This window comes from Natator depressus, chromosome 8, assembly GCF_965152275.1.
Source record: "Natator depressus isolate rNatDep1 chromosome 8, rNatDep2.hap1, whole genome shotgun sequence".
Classification (NCBI taxonomy): Eukaryota; Metazoa; Chordata; order Testudines; family Cheloniidae; genus Natator; species Natator depressus.
Window position 1 is genome coordinate 51,147,848 of NC_134241.1, and position 21,905 is coordinate 51,169,752.

Below are 21,905 nucleotides of genomic sequence, written 5' to 3' on the forward strand. Positions count from 1 at the left end.
TAGTTTGCCCACCCCTGCTTTACACACACACCCTTATATAGCACTTAGCTATTATAGAGAGATTTGAGGATGCAGATTGCTAAGTATAGTGTCAATATTATGTTCATCGGATAATGGTGCCTTCCGCAGGCCATAGTGAAAGCATGATATGTTTCACTTTTTTAACCCATGAGTCATCTCTGTAAAGTCCATGTATTGTTTTTCTCACTCCTGGATACCCTTTTTCCATCACATGAGGTCTTGCTTACCTTTTTCACTGCTTGCTATAGCCCATTTGATGGATAGGTCCTTGATAAAGAAAATGAAATTTCTTTCCTGTTAATTTCTGTTCTTGGAAAGGACTCCTTCACCAATCCAATGGCATACATTCAGAAAAGAAGATGATATAATTATTATATTATGAAGGTATGTGTTCAGATGTGTAATGTCTTCCTATCAAATTCCAGAAATGAGTGTTCTGGACACACAATCCAAGTTTTGGTCACAAGCCTTTAGAGTAATGGTTAGGAAAGCATCATCATTGCCGGAAAGCTACCTTAACCCAGAAGGAGGATAGCAGCATTGCAGATGGGTGGGAGTGGGGAAAGAAGTGGAATAATCCTGGCAGTGCTCACCCAAAAAAATATTTATTTGTGGGTTTGTATATCACATGTACAATGGTGGAGTGTGGTGGTATAAATATTTTATTGGCATGAGTTTGGATTGTTCTCGCTATTTACAAATGGCAGTGCTACGAGTTATATAGGTCCTAATGAGTCTTCATACCACTTTGCACTATTATGTATTTTATTCATGCCATGATTTTCCCCCCAAAAAATCTAATTTTAGAAATGTTACTTTTTATCTTATAGGAGCTAATTTTCATATCTCAGCCTTGATAAGCCAGATTTTGTTAGTATCTTGAGACCAGCTGTACAGAAGAGAGAAAGGAAAAACAGTATTAATACAGTTCTAAAACTTCTAAAAATGATCTTAAAGTATACCCCATATTATCAAACAGTTCTACAGCTTGTCACAAGAATATCAACATATGTGATATGTTGATATTTTTGTGGTAAGTATTTATCATGCACTTTTGACCACCTACTCTGTTCTCTGCCTACTCATTTACCTCACCCAGTACTTATTTTGCTATTTCAACCCTCTGCAAATAACTGTCTTTAAAAAAAAAAAAAAAAAAATTTAGCCAATGGTAAATGTTTTTCTTCACATATATCACACTATCCAACTTCCCAACCAAAAAATAGAATTTCCACAAAATTGCCCCCGAGCCCAAATAACTCGGACCTGACACCCAGGATAGATATGATTTAGTCCTGGACCAGTAACAGCTTTTCTAGACATAAAAATATCAAAAATTTAACCTGATATCTCATGACTCCAAAGGGATATAGATGCAAGAGTTTCATCCTTATGAAAAAGAGGGGTTTCAATCTTCCCAAGCATTTGTTTCTTGGTCTGGCAGTTACGTTGTTTAATTTTTAGGTATAAAAAAGATATTTTCAGTAATTTTTAAAGATTTTTATGGTTCATTTGGAGACCTATACAGTTGAACTGAGAATAGCTAAGGCTCTGGCTTTGCAGAGAGAAAGGGATGTGAAAGTCTCAATATAACTTTTAACTGAAATATTTGTAAAATATTTTTTTCTGTAATATACATAGCATAAACAGAATACGAACTGATGTGGTATAGTATAAAGGTTTATTTGGTATAATCTGTGTAACTGAGTAATGGGTTTGTCACTTGTCAGTAACGCATCCATCACAAACTCATGCAGATAAAAGCCTTTGTAACATTGCTAAGACCCTACCAAATTCATGGTCCATTTTGGTCAATTTCAGAGTCATAAGATTTTTAAAATCGTAAATTTCATGATTTCAGCTGTTTAAAGCTGAAATCTCTCGGTGTTGTAATTGTAGGGGTCCTGACCCAAAAAGGAATTGTGGGTGTGGGGGGGGAGTCACAAGGTTATTGTAGGGAGGGTTGCAGTACTGCTACCCTTACTTCTGTGTTGCTACTGGCATCAGCAGTACCTTCAGAGCTGGGTAGCTGGGGAGAGTGGTGGCTTCTGGTCAGGAACCCAGCTCTGAAGGTAGAGCTGCAGCCTGCAGAGCTGGGCCTTCAATCAGCCGCCGCCACTCTTCAGCCACCCAGCTCTGAAGGCAGCAGCGTAGAAGTAGGGGTGGCATGGTATGGTATTGCCACCCTTACTTCTGTACTGCTGTTGGCACGGTGCTGCCTTCAGAGCTGAGCACCCAGCCAACAGCTGCTGCTCTCCAGCCGCCCCGCTTTGAAGGCAGTGCAGAAGTAAAGATGGCAATACCGTGACCCCCCCTAAAATAACCTTGCAACACCCTTTTGGGTCGGGTCCCCCAGTTTGAGAATTGCTGGTCTCCCAGTGAAATCAGTCTAGTATAGGGTAAAAGCACACAAAAGACCAGATTTCATGGAGAGACCAGATTTCATGGTTCATGATGTGTTTTTCATGGCTGTGAATTTGGTAGGGCCCTAGACATCCTATATTGTGTGTGTGTAAATAAATATACACACATATACCAGTATCATGGTGCTGAAAATACTGAGTCTTGTCAAACTGTACAATATATATGTTTATGACTACACAGCTTTGTGCCTGTGTTGTTTCCTATTATTCCTTTTATGGAGATCCAGAATAGCATTATTTTGTATTTATGTCAGGTTAGTGGAAAGCAGAATTGGCTCTTTATTTCCATATTCTTGTAGTATATGATGCTGTCATTCTGGCTGAACCCTCTTGCTTAACATGAATACATACTCTCTGTGTTTTTCAGTTCAAATCTACACCAAGTAAAAATGTGTCCGTGGTAGGATGGATGGTGATGATGGCTGATGACCCAGAACATCCTGATCTCTTCTTGCTGACTGATTCTGAGAAGGGTGAGTAACATCAGGAGAATGGTGATACGCATAAAGATCTTTTTTTTCAGATTCACCTGACTTTATAAACACTTAAAACACTTTTTTAAGCGTGCTCATAATTAATAACAAAAACTTCGGAAGGGATATTAAATCTCGGAGCTTAAGCCAAATATAGGAACTCCATAGGACTGCAGCTCCTAACTCCTACTTTCCTAACTTAGTAGTTTTGCAGCAGCTTTGCCTGATACATGTTTGTAAATCATGCTTGGATCATGCAGACATTATGTATGTGAAACTGCATTTACCTCTAATAGTTCAACATCCCGTCCACACCATTCACCTAACTAAAACAAAAAAAGGCTATTCAGATACACTATTCCAGTGGTTCTCAACCAGGGGTCCTGGGCTCGCGGGGGACCACGAGAAGATTTCAGAGGGTCCGCCAACCAGGACCAGTGTTAGACTCGCTGGGGCCCAGGGCAGAAAGCCGAAGTCTCACTTCATGGGGCTGGAGCCCGGGGCCGAAGATGAAGCCTGAGCAACTTAGCTTCACGGGGCCTCCTGGCAATTGAAGGAGGCATGCGGCCTCAGGCAATTGCCTTGCTTGCTACTCCCTAATGCCAGCCCTGGCTTTTATATGCAGAAAACTAGTTGTTGTGGCACAGGTGGGCCATGGAGTTTTTATAGCATGTTGGGGGGGCCTCAGAAAGAAAAGAATTAAAAACCCCTGCACTATTCCTCACCAGCACAAGTTTGGTGTTACTAAACCAAGCAGTTTTGGAGATATAATGAGCTAACAACAACGAGGAAAATATTAAAAATGAAAGCCATCTCATAAACTGGGCTTCTAATAAAAATCCAGCATCAGCCTTAACTATGGAGAGACTATTAACTCTCCATAGGAGTTCAAAATATGCAGAAAGGGCATCAAAAGCTGTTTTGATAACATATTCTAACATATCTGACGTTTTCCAGTGACTTGTTAGGTTTTTTCTTGTTGACATCTGTACAATAGGATTGAAGGATTAATATCTTTGGCTCCTTTGTAGTATCTCTACAACTGCAGTTAATTTTGAATGAACATTTGAATATGCTGATTTACATGAATATTTGAACATGATTTGCATAATTGAAAATTAATATCTTCCCCAAGTAAATATGACCTGATAGAATCAAGGAAGTTCATTTTAATCCTTATATGAAAAATATTGCAAATGCATCTCCTGTAAGAGGTGAACCAAAGGACAGCACCACAGTGTATGAATTATACCCCTTGTCAACTTTACATCAAACTGAACGCTTTTATAATATTTTTCCTTAGGCTGTCTGAAGTCAAGTAATCCATGTATAAAATTCAGAACCGAAAAAGTTTCAGAGTAACAGCCATGTTAGTCTGTATTCGCAAAAAGAAAAGGAGTACTTGTGGCACCTTAGAGACTAACCAATTTATCTGAGCATGAGCTTTCGTGAGCTACAGCTCACTTCATCGGATGCATCCGATGAAGTGAGCTGTAGCTCACGAAAGCTCATGCTCAGATAAATTGGTTAGTCTCTAAGGTGCCACAAGAACTGAAAAAGTTCATCTAAAATATGTTGTCACTTTTTGGAAAGCTCACAAGTATTTTCATAGGTAACTTTTCCAGTCTGCACCCCAGGGTGCTCTCCTGCACTTCACTCTGGTTTTCTTGGCAACATTTAAAAAATAAATTATTAAGCAATTTGGAAGGAGAGGCTTTCACAGCTCAGGGCAAGTGCACCCATATTTCCTCCTCCAGGGACCAGCAAGTGCACCACTCCTAGGCTTCCAGCTCCCCAGTCATCACCTCTCTTGGGCAGAGACATGTCTTTCTCCCTCCTGACTGAGGTGTTTCCAGGCAGCACAGTTCCCTGCCTACACTGTGAATTCCACAGCAAATCAGACTTCTTCAACAGGCCTGTATTGTCTTCTCCTCAGAAGCTATAAACAGTGTAGTTGTGCAGTTAAGATACCGCATAGCTCCTTCTAAGAAAGCACATCTTTTTTTAAGGTAAAAGCAGTACAGAGTACATAGTAAAAACAATAAAAGAATGTGTACACGTTAATGAGCTTACCAGCAATCACCCCAATACTGTGAAGGGCTCTGGCAGGTGAACAGTTCTTCAGACCTCACCAACAGGTTTTTCTATGGTCACAAGTTTGTAACAGCTGTTAGCTCAGAACAATCACAGTCGTGAAAAGTTTAGTCGCCCCTTTATACAGCCAGTATCTTTGAACTGGGAATAGCTCATTTTGTGGACAATGGGTCTCTTCTCAGTTAGTAGCTTCAAAAGGCTGCATAATCAGAGGAGTTACATTTGCATATACTTGTCCCTAGAGGTTTCTTGGGAAACCCACTTAACTTTAAAAGTTCATTGTTTCAAATAGTCCTTTGAAGCTCATAATGCCTCCCCGGTTTACATTAGTCATGTCTCCCCCCTAGAAATGTTAAAAACAATCTCACAGTAATACAGAAACATTTGCATTTTTAATGTAATGGACACCTAAGATACTTAAACTTAATTCAGTAAGGTTTGTCCAGGAAATTGCCCCGTCTGTCACAGGTTCCATGGATAAAAAGTACTTTGGTCACAACGTTCTAAATAATTTTGTGGGATCAGGGAAGGGAGGGGTCTTGGGGGGATTTGTTTTTGTTTTCTTTTGTTTTTTATTGACACTGATCTTAATAATTGGTTTGGAGGCTATGAACTTCTGTCAGAATATAGCACATCTGTTGTATGAAGTCAAATGATGTTGTTTAAATTGCAACCTCACCACCCAAGGTCTAAAATTATATTAATAGAATTCTGTCTTTTCACTGTTCGATAATGTTTTATTTTTTGTTTTATTTATTTCATGTATTTGTTTGAACTTCGGTAGAATTGAAGTACAGTACTGCACTATATTTGTTCGTGTCTGATTTTTTTTAATCAATTTTTTTCCTGCCTCTGTCATTTTAGGAAATTCATACAAGTTTCAAGCTGGTAACAGAATGAATGCAATGCTGTGGTTCAAACATCTGAGCGCTGCCTGTCAAAGCAACAGACAACAGGTGAGAACTATACTGTGAAAAGGAACTGAGAACCGCTGATCGGAACTTGGCATTGGTAACTAGCTCTGAAAGAAAACTGAGTACTAGTTGGTCAGTTTTTATGCAAAACAAGGTACTCCTACCAATACACACGACTTGGAGGTAACATAAAGATTGTGTTCACAAACAAAGATTTAAGCCTTTATAAGGATCAAATGACGCAACTGAGCAATTTGGAGGGGTAAGGGATATCTTAATACTTCTAACACATTGACAGGGTTTTATGCATAATATACCCTTGCATATCTTTATTTTTTTAAAGCTACATACTAGACTATTATAAAATAATAATCCAGAACACTTTACTGGTAGTATCACTATTGTAAGCTGTAGTAGTGTTTAGAATCAGTACTGCAAAATTCTGTGTAGTGTCATTTAGGGCTGTCGATTTTCACAGTTAACTCACACAGTTTAACTCAAAAAAATTAATCGTGATTAAAAAAATTAATCGCAAATCACAATTTTAATCGCACTGTTAAACAATAGAAACCAATTGAAATGTATTAACTATTTCAGATGTTTTTCTACATTTTCATATATATTGTATTCTGTGTTGTAATTGAAATCAAAGTGTGTGTATATTTTTTTATTACAAATATTTGCACTGTAAAAATTATAAACAAAAATAGTATTTTTCAATGCACCTCATACAAGTACTGTAGTGCAATCTCTTTGTTGTGAAAGTGCAACTTACAAATGTAGATTTTTTTTTGTTATATAATTGCACTCAAAAACAAAACAATGTAAAACTTCAGAGCCCACAAGTCTACTCAGTCCTACTTGTTCAGCCAATCACTAAGATAAACAAGTTTGTTTACATTTACAGGAGATAATCCTGCCCTCCTCTTATTTACAGTGTCACCAGAAAGTGAGAACAGGCATTTGTATGGCACTTTTGTAGCCAGCATTGAAAGGTACTTGCATCCCAGATATGCTAAACATTCGTATGCCTCTTCCTTCTTCGGCCACCATTCCAGAGGAAATGCTTCCATGCTGATGATGCCTCTTAAAAAAATAATGTGTTAGTTAAATTTGTGACTGAACTCCTTGGGGGAGAATTGTATGCCCCTGCTCTGTTTTACATGCATTCTACCATATATTTCATGTTATAGCAGTCTCAAATGATGACCCAGCACATGTTGTTCATTTTAAGAACACTTTCACTGCAGATTTGCCAAAACGCAAAGAAGGCACCAATGTGAGATTTCTAAAGATAGCTACAGCACTCGACCCAAGGTTTAAGAATCTGAAATGCCTTCCAAAATCTGAGAGACAAGGAGTATGCTTTCAGAAGTCTTTAAAGAGCAACACTCCAATGTGGAAACCACAGAACCCAAACCACCAAAAAAGAAAATCAACCTTCTGCTGGTGGCATCTGACTCAGATAATGAAAATGAACATGCATCTGTCCGTGCTGCTTTGAATTGTTATTGAGCAGAACCAGTCATCAGCATGGACGCATGCCCCTGGAAGACGGTTGAAGCATGAAGGGACATATGAATCTTTAGCACAACTGGCACGTAAATACCTTGCGACGCTGACTACAACAGTGTCATGTGAGCGCCTGTGCTCACTTTCAGGAGTCGTAAAAAAGAAGCGGGCAGCATTATCTCCTGCAAATATAAATAGACTTGTTTGTCTGAGCGATTGGCTGAACAAGAAGTTGAAATGAGTGGACTTGCAGACTCTAAAATTTTACATTATTTTATTTTGACTGTAGGGGTTTTTTACACAATTCTACATTTGTAAGTTCAACTTTCATGATAAAGAGGTTGCACTACAGTACTTGTATAAGGTGAATTGAAAAAATACGATTTCTTCTTTTCAGTGCAAATACTTATAATCAAAAATAAATATAAAGTGAGCGCTGTACACTTAGTATTCTGTGTTTTAATTGAGACCAATATATTTGAAAATGTAGAAAACATCCAAAATTATTTAAATAAATGGTATTCTATTATTATTTAACAGTGCGATTAATCACCCAGTTAATTTTTTTAATCACTTGACAGCCCTGCTGTCATTTTGTTAGGTATTGGCTACACAATATAACATTTAATCAAATTTTGTGTTGCTTACTTATATTTCTAAAAAGCATAAAGAAGCACCTGAGTCTGAGCTTGGGTGGCTAGCCCATGCCTCTGCCAGTGCCACTATTTTTAGTGTGGTAGCTCAAATTGAGCTAGCACAAGTCTGCCTACCTAAGCTGGGGGGCACATTGATGAAAGCTTAGCTCTAAGCCATAAGCTACATATAATGCACTGATGTCTGTTATAGACACTCTTATTCAGTGTTTCTGGTGCCTGGGAAAAGGTCACAACACCGATAGGTGTTGAGTCTACCTTGTCTTCTCTAGTCACCATACAAATGTCAGGATGGCCACCTCAAACACTTACTTAGGAAACAGGCTTTTCAGGCCCAGTAAACCAAGTGCAGTATTAAAGTTTGGCACTGTCAGTGGTGGGAGGCCTGTTCTAAGTTTTTGCTGTGTAAACACACTCATTTTGAGGGGTCAGTAATGGAAGAGGGTGAGTTTGAGATGGCTAGTGACCTTGAAACAACACCTTGAATCTCACCTTTTCCAGATGAATCTATGAGCTCTTTGTGAACTGATTTCCTTTCCTGGAGTTATTGTGACCCCTTGCAGAGAGCTTAAATGTAGGACTTAGTCTCGTCCCAAGAAAGCTCACGGGGTCTTCTTTATTCTGTAGACCAACTACCTCAGATTTGTGGAGATCCCTTTTAAGCAAGGGTACCATGAAACTGACACAGAGTCTTTGGTTATCCCCAGATTCATTCTTCCGACTCTAAAATAGACAAACTATACCTCTATATCAAGTCACTGAAAAAGGTTTTGAATATTTTTACTTGTCTGACCCTGGGCTCTCAGATTGACACTCCAGCTGATGTGAGATCTCACTATGCTGAAGCTTCTAGATGCAGATCTCTTGGGGAATAAGATTTATTCCTCAGCCACAGTGCAGATGAGGAATGTCAGCTCTCTAAAAGTGCTGGCAAAATATGACTTCCTCATATAAAAAAGCTGATTGTTCTAGATTTACTCCTGGAGTATGCTAGCATTTCCTCTTCCTTTATAGGAGCAGTGTCGTCAGCACTTCCCATTTTCTAGCCATTAAAGAATGATGAAGAACACTGCAATCTAGTGTCTGCCTTTTCTGTATATGTGTTTCCTATAGTTGTAGTTACTCTAGTGCTGCTTGACAGGTTGTATTTACTTCTTTTTTGTAGAGGGGAGAGGTAAACTGAACATTTTTTTTAAACTTGCAAAGGGTGGGTTCTGAAAAGATGAAACATGAAAAGCTAATTCTCAAAATAAAAATCAGCTGTTATTCGTGTTTTTGTTTTAGGTTCCTGCCAACTTGATGTCTTTTGAGTGAAAAGCTAATTCAAAACATGAAAGAGAACAATTTGATGAACTGTTTGTCTCATAATTTGAGCATGATGTCCTGAAGAAAGCATGCCAGCTATAAATTTATTTCTGTGCCAGAACAGAACCTAAAGGCTCAATCTCTAAACGCTGGAGTACTGAACAACAAAGCACTAACAGTTTGGGGAATGGATTTCCCTCAGTGAAAAATGGAGTTGCAACATGAACTGCTATGGACCATGCTTCTTAATATTTTCTGAACAGACCTGTGGAAACCACTGCCTTAAAGAGTGAAAGGAAAACCAACATGAAACACCAAATAGTGTGTGTGAAACTTATGGCGGTGCTGTGCTTGGGTTAAATAGGTTGTAGCTAATTTGCATTTCTTTTAACTTTATACTAATTTTTGGGGGGAAAACCACCTTTTTAGGTATTCTTTAAAAAGGGTATAACCATATTTCTTAAGGGTTGCATCAACAGCTGGGTTTAGACTGGGGATATAGCGGTACTTACACATTCTAGGGCTGTTGTTTAGATATACTAGCAGCCTTCAATTGGGTCTTCTCTCAGGCTCACTTGATCTGGAGCATCATTAATTCTGTCAGACCTAGAGTATGAGACCTGTAACAAATGCAATGGTTTTTGTTTGTTTGGGTTTTTTTGTTTGGGTTTTTTTTAAGTACTAAACTTGGTAACCTTAGTACTGTATAGGAACCTTACTTCCTGCCAGTGGCACAAAGGCTGAGTGTTTGTACAGAACACTTTTTCTTGTAAGCAGGATCATGATACATGCTTGTCTAATTCCTGGTTGAATAATAGTCTGTTTTGGTTTTTTTAAGTGGGAGCTGTGAGGTGTCATCAGGTCAGAACTGAGTGTTTCCTTTCCATTGTGTTTCTACACTGGTTACTTTCCTCCATGTGATGGTTCCATTACACAAACACTGGATATAGCTCACAGAGGTGTTTCACTTCTCTGGAGGGATATTCCCCTATTTACAGTTAAAGGTAGGGAATAGCAGAAGACCCTCTCTCAGGGTAAGATGCTTCATAGTATCAGTTTTATAAAACTTCTTTTTTACAGTGTTTGAGACACAACGTCAGAATTTCCATATTTTCATTTTGAAATAATTGGTTGTAATTATCTGTATTATTCAAGATTTAGGAGCTTGAAGTATATTTGCAATTCCTAGAGGAGTTTAATCTAGGAAAGAAAAATAGGGTGGACTAGATAATCAAAACCTTTTCCCTCTATATGAGTAATTATTTGTCACTAAATGTACTTACTCAAAAAATTTAAAATCCCAAACAGGAGGACAAATTTGCTGTGTTCTATGCATTAGATTTTCATTCATGCCTTATTTTGGGTTCTTTTAAGTTACCTAATTGTAGTCTCTTTACACAAAGCCCTATTTAACATTCAGAACATTGATCTTTATAAATATGGAAGAAATTCCAATAGTGTCCAGGAAAACTTCTTGAAAAAATGGTAGATATTCCACTGACATTATAATTCAAAAGCAGTAAATAAGCTTACAGTTGCATCCCTAGACTTTCTAAAACTATCCAGTAGTCTCAGGTAATGAGTTCTCTTGATAATCTTTTTTAAAAAAAGAAAAAGAAAAAAAAGTTTCCAGAGGTGGTAATTTGTTTGGTAATGTACACTTCATTTACTAAATCAGGGTAAGGGGATAGAATTTCACACGTTAAAGTTCCAAGAATCAATATCACATTTTCTTAACAGAAATAGTTAGTTTGTGACTGATGAGGCAGAGGAGGAAGATTGCTGTTCCTATTGAGAGAACAAACTAGCATAAAGAGAGATCTATTCCGGGGGAAAGAGAGAAGTGGAAAGTTGGGGCATTTTCAAAGGTTACTCTGTGAAATCTGTTTTTAGTATAAAGAGGATATAGTAGATGCACACTTCTGCTTCACGCTTACAGCAAAGCTAGAAGTAAGTTTTGATTTGGTGTCCCTTTGTATATCTTTTTCTGTGGAGAGTGAATAATCAGTTCTGATCCTGAAGTAGTATATCCTGAAAGGAGGTTGCTCATGACGAATCACTTTTCAGTTCACACATCACTTAACCCATGTTGGGTGTCTAGCAGAGACAACATCTTCATAGGCAACAGTATTACTGTAATAGACTTTGCACAGCTTTAGTTTTTGTTTTGCATTTTTAAAATTACTTAGTGTGTGTTTCTTCTCAAAAGTGTTTTTAACAAAATGTATGTACTTTTTTTAAGCATTGTGTATGGTAACCCTGTGGATTTTGAATTTTTTTAATAAGCTAATTTAGATGCAGGTTAACTATATCTATTCTTATGTTAGTGAGAGGAAACATGAAACTGGGAGCCACAGCCTGACATCACACAGCTTTGCTAAAGACAGAGTCAGGGCAGAAGATGTTGTTTTTGTTCTTTGCATTTATCCAGCTGTCTTTTCTTCTGTTTTTATGGTACATAGAGTAAGATGGGCAAAGCAGTGCTGAGTCTTTCTCAATAGTCGTCATTAGATGAACCATTGCCTGTAGCTGCTCTCTGCCTATTTAGACATCATATATCATTTTTCTGGACTCAAATATCTCATTTTTCATGTGAGATCTGTTGAAAAAAGAAGCATCCTAAAATGTTTAGCAAGAGTAATAAGAGAAACTGATTTATGAAAACATTTTTAGATACTTAGTACCAGAAGTTCAATATCTAGTTCTGTTTTATCCCATATTAATTCCAGTAATCCTTCAGATTGTCACATAAACACTAAGACTTTACATCTTATGAATTGGAAGATTATTGGAGAAAAGTTTTTTTTTTTTCTCTTCTGAGAGGAAACCTGTCACAGAAAGCTTAAATAGAATGACAACTCAAATCAACTATGAAGAGCACAGTAATCCACCTCTTTGTAAAAAATAGTAGTTAAACAAAATATTTAAAGTAGTACTGGGAAAAAAATACAGTACAGCAGCCAGATATAGACAGGTAAGGATGCACTGTCCAGAATGTCAGCCAGTTGATTGTGTTTGTCTTTGGTTTATCTTGCAATGTTTTTTTTTAATTTTTACTTTCAGTAACTGTTGAAATTTTGCAGCTAACATTCATAACTTTATTTTGTTGTATTTATATCTTTAGTTGAAAGTGGTCTCTTGAGATGTCTTGTAGAACAAAAGATCTGTTATTACAGGAATGTGGACAAAAATAGTTAAGAGTAGATCTTCCTGGCTGGATTATATGTAAATGTTGATCATCTGCTGACTGATATACTACAAAGCCACTTTTTTCACAGTTCAACTTCCTAGAAGATTTTCAGTTTAAACACCAACAGAGAGTCGACCCAGTTTAGAGAATTAGTTGTGGTAATATTAAATGTAGTGCACTTCTAATACCTCTCTGGCTAGCGTAAATTGAAGTACTAAATGCTAACTTAATGTTAGCTTTCTAACTTAATGCTGTTTCTTCATAACTTCAGCCCCATTTAATCATATGCCTTCCATTTCAGTGATCTTAAAGAGCTAATATTAGTCACAATTGATTTTACAAAATGGGATCCATACAGTTTGAGTTAATCTAGGCATGTGCTTCATTTTACAAACCATTTCTTGTGGAAAATGCCATTGAAACATTGCCCAAGTTACTCTGATTCAATGTGCATTTGAGTTAAGTATGTGCCACATGTTTTTAATACCCAACTTTTAACCTCTCCTACAATGAACTTTTTAAAGATTCTAAAAAGCAGATACCACTCCTGTAAGATCTGAAAAGGAAAAAGCTCGCTACGCTGAAAGTCTTCAGGGCAATATTCACTTCCTCAATTCTGCACTCTCTCATGTGGTCCTTTTGGGGAATTGACTGTTTGTTAACTTTCCCTCTCAGAACTCAGATGTGTTATAAAAGAATTTGCAGCAATGTTATTGCTGCTAGCAGTACATTTACTACTGAAAATGAAAACATATAAGAAACAAACTATCAAGGAAACACAAAAGAATACAACACAGTTACATCAGCTTATTTTTGTTGATTGACGTTAACTAAGTAGTTTAATGCTAGTTTCCTTGCCATATTTTAAGTGCACTTATTTGCAATTAAATTTTTAGAAGAACGTAATCTTCCGCTGTTAATGAGAAACATAACAAGGTTGTCAACTGGAAGATGCTTTCCCTTCCAACAGAAATAAATGTAGCTTTGTGCTGCTTAAGGCACTGTAGGCGGTTGGGTCCCTTTTGATAAAAGGAAAATTGAGTGGTGGTGTTTTTCTGGCTCCTGCAGTGGCATTTTTCTTCATTCTCCTCCTCTGGTATTTTCATTCACAAGCAGTAGTAGTCCTAATCTTTTCACAGCCATCTTAGTACACTGCCTGCCCTAAGCTTCAGAACACTAGAATTGGTACTAAATCACACCAATGAGTTGTTTGTTCTTGCTACGAGGTCAACTTTTAAAAGCGTTGTTATTTAAATACCGACCCTTTCTTTTTTTCCTTTTCCTTTCCCTAAAAATGGCTTGTGTCTAAAGTAAACAGATTTGGTGTTTGGGAGAGTTGTAATTGAAGGAATCTGTATAAATGAATGCTGAACTTCTTCAATAGGTACAACTGAACTTCTTTCTGGTCATCATCCAAACTTTTGTGGGGAGGCAGACGCTTGGATCTGAGAGAGACTGGTCAGTGCCTTATTGTCAGTTTGAAGTCCAGGTCTGTTGTTCTACAGCTGAAAATACAATAACAACCACTGGACCAAATTACTTTCCCTGATTTCTGTAGTGTGTACCCTCTTTCCCACCATTTTTACTTTTCTAACAGAAGGAATTAGTCAATTTTGGTCTGTGTAAGATAGATACAATTTAAATTACTAAGCTGTTTTTCTAAGTTTCGTAATTTTTTTTTTAGCAGAAGCGGCCACTGACAGATTTGTCTGCAGCTTTTATCAGAACTGTCTAAACCATCTTGTAACAATTTTTCTTTAAAATATGAAAAATTTGGAATGTCAAGCATAACTGAAAAAAGCAACAAGAATAAATAAGGGTCAGGGGGCATTCCGAGTAATTTCTAGGGTTTGTGAACTTTAGTTCCCCTAGCTAAAAATGAGGATTCTCTCTTCCTTTTTATTCTTTTGAAACACTATACTGTACAAATGTGAAAGGACTATACCTAGCAACCTTTTTGTTAATTTAGAATAAATATCAAGGCGAAACTTTAAAAAAACAAAAAAACAGACCAACTGTATATTGTATCTTTTCTTGACATACTTTAAACTCATTTGTGCAGGGGTGGTTCTATTTCTGGTGTCATACCATCTAGTGAAAACATTCATTACAATAAATGTATATGATTAACTACGTTTCCCTACAAGAGATTTGTGAGCTTTGAAACATTAAGCTTTGAAACCCATAGCTTTGGAGGGAGAAATTAATTAATAAGCTTTCACAGGTTGAGTTTTTTAAAGCAAGGAAAACCACATACAATAGAATATTCATTTTCCTCTAAGACATTATGGTAGAAAACAGAGCATTTCTACACTGCAGTGTTTTTAACTTCAGATGTTTGAAAGGAAAAGCATAACCTAGCACAGACATGATCAATCTTAAAGGGTTCTTCAGTGACAATTGAAAGGATTAGCCCAAGGTGAAGAAAGCAGAGTTTTGAGTCTAGCCATGCACGTTACAGAACAGAGTTGAGGATTTTTCTCAAGGACTATTACTATAAAAAAGTGCCACAATAAGATGGAGGCGTCTGCAGATCAGGCCATGATTGCTAATTGCTGGAGCTTTTTCTCAAACAGCCAGGAGCAACATAAACATTCAGTTTCTTCTGTACACTTGATTAATATCAAATTTACCTGAGAGGGTTGAGGCCTCCAATTCCTCAGCAAAGCTCTTGCCATTCCAGAACTACTCTGAAATATGGTCCAAAAGGAGTAAAAGTTGACCAGTTAAATAGGGAAAGAAAAGATCTTTAGGGTTCACCTGTTTACAGAGCCTTTGACTCCTTGCAGACAGATAAATACACCCATTCAAGCCCTATTGTAGTAGTGTAGAGACTGGGGAAATCATACAACCTATAATAATCCAGGGAAGAAAAACAAAGATTGTTTATATGGTAAACACAAGCCATTTTTAATGTTATTCTTCCATGTTGACTTGAGATGCTACAGTGATAGTAATTGCACTATGACCTCTGAGTGATGTGCAGTTAGGCTGTCCTCTAGCTTTTTTTCTTCTATTATTTTTTTAAATACTTTAGTGTGGGCGTGTGTGAAATTGTGTGTTTGCATAAGCTAGTTTAAAATGACTTTAAGTACGGATTTCAGAAATCTTTCCTACTGAAATAAATGATTTAAAATGTGGATTTGTGTGAACTATTAGTTTATTTTTCATAATCATATTGATACTGCAACCACTCTCGAGCACAGAATTTGGTTCTTTCTGAATACGTTGATGCCTGGGATCAGCTGGAATTTATTTATTATAAGCTCTTTTTAATGGACCTTTGAAGAACAGCATGAAAATATTGTACCACTGCAAATAAACACGAAAAAGAAGTCAGTAAACTAACAAGGAAAGACAATTAACTGAAAAGAATTTTTATTTTATTAATTTTTACAGCTCCTTCTATTAGCTGCCAGTGAGCAGGTGCTTTCCCACCATGGTATTTCCATACATGTGGTGTCTGTTTTTATCAGATTTTCCTCTTAATTTCTCCATCTTCCTATGCTCCTTTGCCTGTAAATTTTTCCTTTAAAGATGTGATAAATGAAATCCATTGCAAACACAGCCATTAGTTAACATGCTTTATTCCTATTACTTTAATAAGAAACTGCAAAAAAGGTGAAAACGGAGCATGTGGAGAGAATGTTGGTAATGTACAAAGTACTTTTTTATTAGCCCTTGCCTTGTCACTGTGTGTTACATCGCATTGGAACAGGACCTGTGCAGCTCTTGGTGTGAAATGATGTGGATTATTGCTTGCCAGGTTATGAACCTGTTTCCTTGGTGGAACTATTTGCTTCTAATATGGATGCATTAAAAAATAAAAAGGGCAGAGCAGACACTAATTGAGGGCCACTCCCTATGATAGGGACGGGAAGCACCTGAATTTTTTCGGAAGGAAGGCGTACTGCTCAGCTACGTTCAAATCTGTATCGCCAACTATCAGGACCTCATGGCAAAATATGACTATATAAACTATTCAAAATTGAATGACTTTATTGAATGGGTGCTGGAGTCACATCATGACCAATTTAAGGAGGGCCAGTAGTGGCAAAGACATCGCTGCAGTCTGCCCTCGATACAGCAGCTAGGTCCACCTCCACAGCAGTGTGATGCAACGGGCATCTTGGCTCCATCTGTCAGGCTTCCCAAAGGAGGTACAGTCTACGGTTGAAGACCTCCCTTTTGAAGACGTAGCAAAGACTGTTGCCTCCCTGTTGACTCCAGGGTCATTCTCTGGTTGCTGGGCATCTACGTGCCAGGACAAAAAAGCTGTTCAGTCTCCAATCCTAGCATAGACCACACATATCCCAATATCTGGCTCAATGCCACTATGAGCCACAAAGAGAGAGAGGCAAATTTCCCAAGCACAAACTATCTGGCCTGCAATCTTCTTCATTCCAGCCCTCTGTGTCCAAACAAAAGTTCTGATGTGTGGGTCGAGGTGCCATTAGACTACTCTCCCTCAACTGATACAGCCGATCATTGCTCTACACCCATTTGGCCACTGATTGGCAGCATTCTGCAATGCCTGGGAATGCATAACATCGGACTGATGGGTCTGAGAGATCATTCAAACTCGGTACTTCAACCATTTTATCTCCCTACAACCTCCACAACACCCTTCCCTGTCCCACTTCAGGAACTCTTCTCATGAGAATTCACTATGACAGGAGGTAAATCATCTCCTCCAGTTAGGAGCCATAGAACCGGTACCTCAACATCTATCAGGCAAAGGATTCTACTCTTGTTATTTCCTAATACCCAAAAGGAAGGAAGATTGGAAACCCATACTAGACCTCAGAGCTCTCAACAAGTTTGTTAAGGCTCAAAAGTTCAAGATGATCACCTTATCAATGATCATTCCAGCTTTGGAGCAGGGAGACTGGTTTTCGGCCCTCAACTTGTAGGACGCCTATTTTCGTATCTCAATCCTACTGACTCTCAGACAATTTCTCAGGTTCACTGTGGGATAGGACCACTACCAATACACAGTGCTCCCCTTCAGACAATCATCGGCCCTGATAGTATTTTCCCAGGTTCTCTCAGTGATGGTTGTTCTCTTGTGTCCGCAAGGGATCACGATTTACCCGTACCTGGACAATTTTCTTCTCAGAGCCAGATTTCTCCAAGAGATCTTGCAAATTGGACCTACAGATCAATGCCCAGAAGTCAACCTCGTTCCAGTGAAACACCTGGCATTCATAGGTGCCAACCATAACTCATTACAGGCCAGAGCTCTCTCTATTTTTTCCAGAGGTTATGCTCAGGCCGTATCCAAAATTCATTCCTAGGGTAAGCTCCCCATTCCATATGAATCAATTGATTCACCTTTCAATCTTTTACCCCAAGCTTCACCAAGACAACAGGGAGGTTATATTACATACCCTAGATGTCAGAATAGCTCTGATCTCCTATCTGGACAGGACAAAGGTCTTCAGGAAGTCTCCTAAGCTTTACCTCTCCATTTAGGAAAGATCCAAGGGCTCAGCAATATCAGCTCAAAGGCCCTTCAAATGAGTCTCAAATTGCATCAGATAGTGTTACCAAGTTCGCAACATGACCCCTCCACGCTCTATTCATACACACTCCACAAGTTCGATCTCCTCATCTGTTGCCTTCTTCAAGAATGTCCCTATCTCAGAGATCTGTAGAGTAGCGACATGAATGTCAGTCCACACTTTTGCAGAACACTATGTGATCACTGGGGACTCTGCTGCTGATGCCTTCTTCAGCTCTGCAATGCTGTCATCTGTAACTGACCTGACTACAAAGTCCCGGCCCTCCAGAAGGGGCACTGCTCAGGAGTCACCTACAGTGGAGCACCCATAGGGATACCTCTCGAAGGAGGAGCATTAATTACCTTGTGCAGTAATGATGGTTTTTCGAGATGTGCATCCCTATGGGTGCTCTGCAAACCCACCCTCCTCCTCTCTACTTTGAAGTTTTTGTAGTAGAGAAGGTTAGCCCACCCACACTGACTAGCCTCGTGGCGCAGAACAATGAGAGACAGCGCATGTGCGGGCCTAATGGACACTGCAACCGAAGTTCTCTGATCAGCAGTGCAGGGACGCAAGTACAACTACAGTGGAGCACCCTAGAGTTGCACATCACGAAGAACCATCATTATTACACAAGATGAGTAACTTCTTTTGAAGTCTGCTTTCTGCTCCTTGTGTGTATTGTCACTGATTTTGTTCGTGGCTCCTCTGTCCTCATCCTTCTTATCTTCAGGACTGTATTTTTGTACCATGGACTATTACATCCTTCCTGATTGCATGACACAGTTGACTGGGGTTTGAGTACCTTGCAACCATTTTCACAAACTATTGAACGTCTTAATAGAGCTCCAAAGGTAATTTCCTCATCCAGAGGACTGCTTGTTACAGCAGAAAGTCTCAGTGGAGAGGTAAAATCAGACAGCAGGAGAACCACGATCACATTTTACACATGGAGGACTCTTAATGGGGGAAGGGCATATATAGTGCCTCTTCCAATATCTTGCATTGGAAGCCTACAGGTCTAGTATGACTAGAAACCATGCTGTGATGTTGTTTCATACATATCATAGTGAATCCATCAACTAAATGCTTTTCCTGTGAAACATTATAAATTATGTGGTGGACTAATGTTTTGTTTTTGCATACTTTCCTGTTTAAAATTCTATGCTTCCTTGTTGCTGTGTGAAGGACCGGCACAAACTATAGGAGAAACAGACAAGCTGACTGTGTACAGGAGAAACAGTGAAACCAGCACCACAGTAAAGTGCTGTCAAATGCATGAGCTTAACAAGCCTGAAGACATTTTTTTCTCTTGTGTATAGTCATCTTAGGTGTTACATGTAAGAATATTAGGTAAAAAAAAAAATTCAGACATATGATCTTTAAGCAGATGGTGTCCCTTTAAGTGAAAATATATATGCCTAGAACGTTGACTAGGCACCTATTTTATAAGCAAAAGAAAAACTGTGCACAGAAGTATGAAAGAGTTTGTGCTTCTAATTGGTAAGTGACCAGTAGTTTCATACTGCTCTTAATAAATGGAGTTTAAGGCAGATGGAATTTGAGGGGAATTTTATTTAAACTTCATTTTGACTTATTCATGTTAATGTCGATTTAAGTTGTATTACTATTTTCATTTAAACTGAACAATATTATTTAAATACACCTTAATACTACGGTATATTTATATATTATAACACTATGTATCTTTCCACCTGGACATTACACAAGTGTCCCTTTTGAATGCCCAATTTCTTGTCTACCTTGGGACTTGGAAATGAAATCCAGAACAAAATTTGTCTTCCACTTTGCTGCCTGAGCTAGTTTACAGAGACTGCTAGCTGCTGCTTTGCTAAACTGATCTTGTAGGAGCATACTTAGGGCTTGTCTACTCTACTGCTTAAGTCGATGTAACTTGCAATGCTCCGGGGAGGTGGGTTTTTTACACCCCTGAGTGACATAAGTTATATAGAGTTAAAGCAGTGTCTACATTGCACTATATCAGTGGGAGACACTGTCCCACCAACATAGCTTCCGCCTCTCATTGAGGTGGAGAGTAATTACATGAACAGGAGGGTGCTTTCCCGTCAACGTAGCACAGTAGTGAAGACAAGCCCTTACTGTATACCACATAACTGTAACAGTCAGTCACAAACTTAAGTTATATGTTTAGTGTGCTGCAATGTGTAAAATAATGTAACTTTCCATAAATTTCAGGTTTTTTCAAAAAGGTCTTGTTCAAAGGTGATCTGCAAAGGAAAAAAAAGTGTGTGTACTTTGTGTAAAAAAAACAAAACTTTCTTTATGCATAATTAAAAACAAAAAGGCAGAAACATTCTTTTGCTGGTCACCCTTTAAGAGAAAAGTATCTCATATAAAAATTCAGCTGGCAGCAAAGTGCCGCCTGTCAGTTTCTTCTGTATTGAGGTACACAAATTGAGTCTAGTTGAAGTTAAACAAATTCAGACAGGAAATAAGGCATAATTTTTTAACTGTGAGAGTAATTAACCATTGGAACAATTTACCAAGGGTCATGGTGGATTCTCCATCACTGACACGTTTAAATCAAGATAGGACGTTTTTCTAAAATGTGCTCTAGGGATTATTTTGAGGAAGTTCTATAGTCTGTGTTGTACAGCAGGTCAGAGTAGTTGATCACAATGGTCCCTTCTGGCCTTGGAATCTATGAATTACGAGTTTTTTCTCCAAGTGGAAAAAATACTACACAGTTCTAAATGGTTATCTTTAACTAACTGATAGTTAATGGTCAGCTTTATCTCTGTACACATTATGCAGAAGCATAGGGAGCTGAAACTGTTTCAAGGTCAAATAGTACAGCTAAGCATTTACCATAACCCGTTGCTCCTGAAGAGGTGTGGACACTAATCCTCCTGGTTAAGTATGAACTGATTCAACGTGGCCATGCACAGCACTCCCTCCACCTGTTGTAGAACTTATCCCAAAGCAGTAGTTTGGGGAAGAATTTGCAAGATGGCATGAATATCATTGTAGGATTCTGTAGGGCAACCATTTGAACTACTTCAACTGCACAACCAGCACTTCCTGTCTTCTAGTGCTGAAACAAGGCCCACTGAACAAGTGCCGGCAGAATTATAAGGCTTGCTGACAGCTAGATCAGTTTAACTGGTCCGTAGAACATTTGTGAACGATTACAATTGCTTTTGAATGTGGACATGAAATATTTTACAAGCAGCCCAGGTGCTTGGACCTGAACTGTAAATGTCCAAGGTATTCAGTGTAGACAGGACTAATGAGGCTGTTTCTCCACAGTAATCATAAAAAGCTCATAGGAGCACGGAACTTGCCCTTCCATATCAGACCAAAGGCTCATCTAATCTAGTATCTGGTCTGATAGTGGCCAATACCAGAAGTTTCAAAGGAAGGTGTTGCATACCCCATGGTGGACAATTGTAGAATGACTTGCTCATAAGGGAAGTTTCTTCCTAAATCCTGACACTTACTGGTTGTTTTATGCCCTAAAGAATGAGGGTTTATATTGCTTCTTTTTAAAGTCTTATGTAACTGTGCATGTTCTCACTAACCATACAAATGTCTAATCTCTTTTTGAATTCTACTAACCTCTCGGCCTTGCTGATATCCTCTGGCAGTGAGTTCCACATGTTAGTTGTGCATTTGGAAGAAAAAAGCAAACCACACCATTTAATCCCTGGGGGGAGGGATAGCTCAGTGGTTTGAGCATTAGCCTGCTAAACCCAGGGTTGAGAGTTCAATCCTTGAGGGAGCCCATTTAGGGATCTGGGGGGGAAAATTGGGGATTGGTCCTGCTTTGAACAG

The 21,905-nt window shown here is 38.4% G+C and overlaps 1 protein-coding gene across 6 annotated transcripts in view; it reads left to right on the forward strand.

Annotated features, from left to right (window-relative positions):
* RALGPS2 (Ral GEF with PH domain and SH3 binding motif 2) overlaps positions 1-15,923 on the forward strand; it is a 264,748-nt gene extending 248,825 nt beyond the window's left edge. For 4 of the 6 annotated variants that reach the window (XM_074961026.1, XM_074961025.1, XM_074961028.1 and 1 more), the window contains 3 exons: positions 2,812-2,917; positions 5,876-5,967; positions 9,375-15,922. In XM_074961026.1, the coding sequence (XP_074817127.1) occupies positions 2,812-2,917; positions 5,876-5,967; positions 9,375-9,404 (228 nt within the window). In that variant the 3' untranslated portion in view covers positions 9,405-15,922. Of the gene's footprint in view, positions 1-2,811; positions 2,918-5,875; positions 5,968-9,374 lie in introns of all 6 variants that reach the window. The other 2 variants (XM_074961031.1, XM_074961029.1) reach the window with 2 other exon arrangements.
* The last annotated feature ends 5,982 nt before the right edge of the window (positions 15,924-21,905 follow it).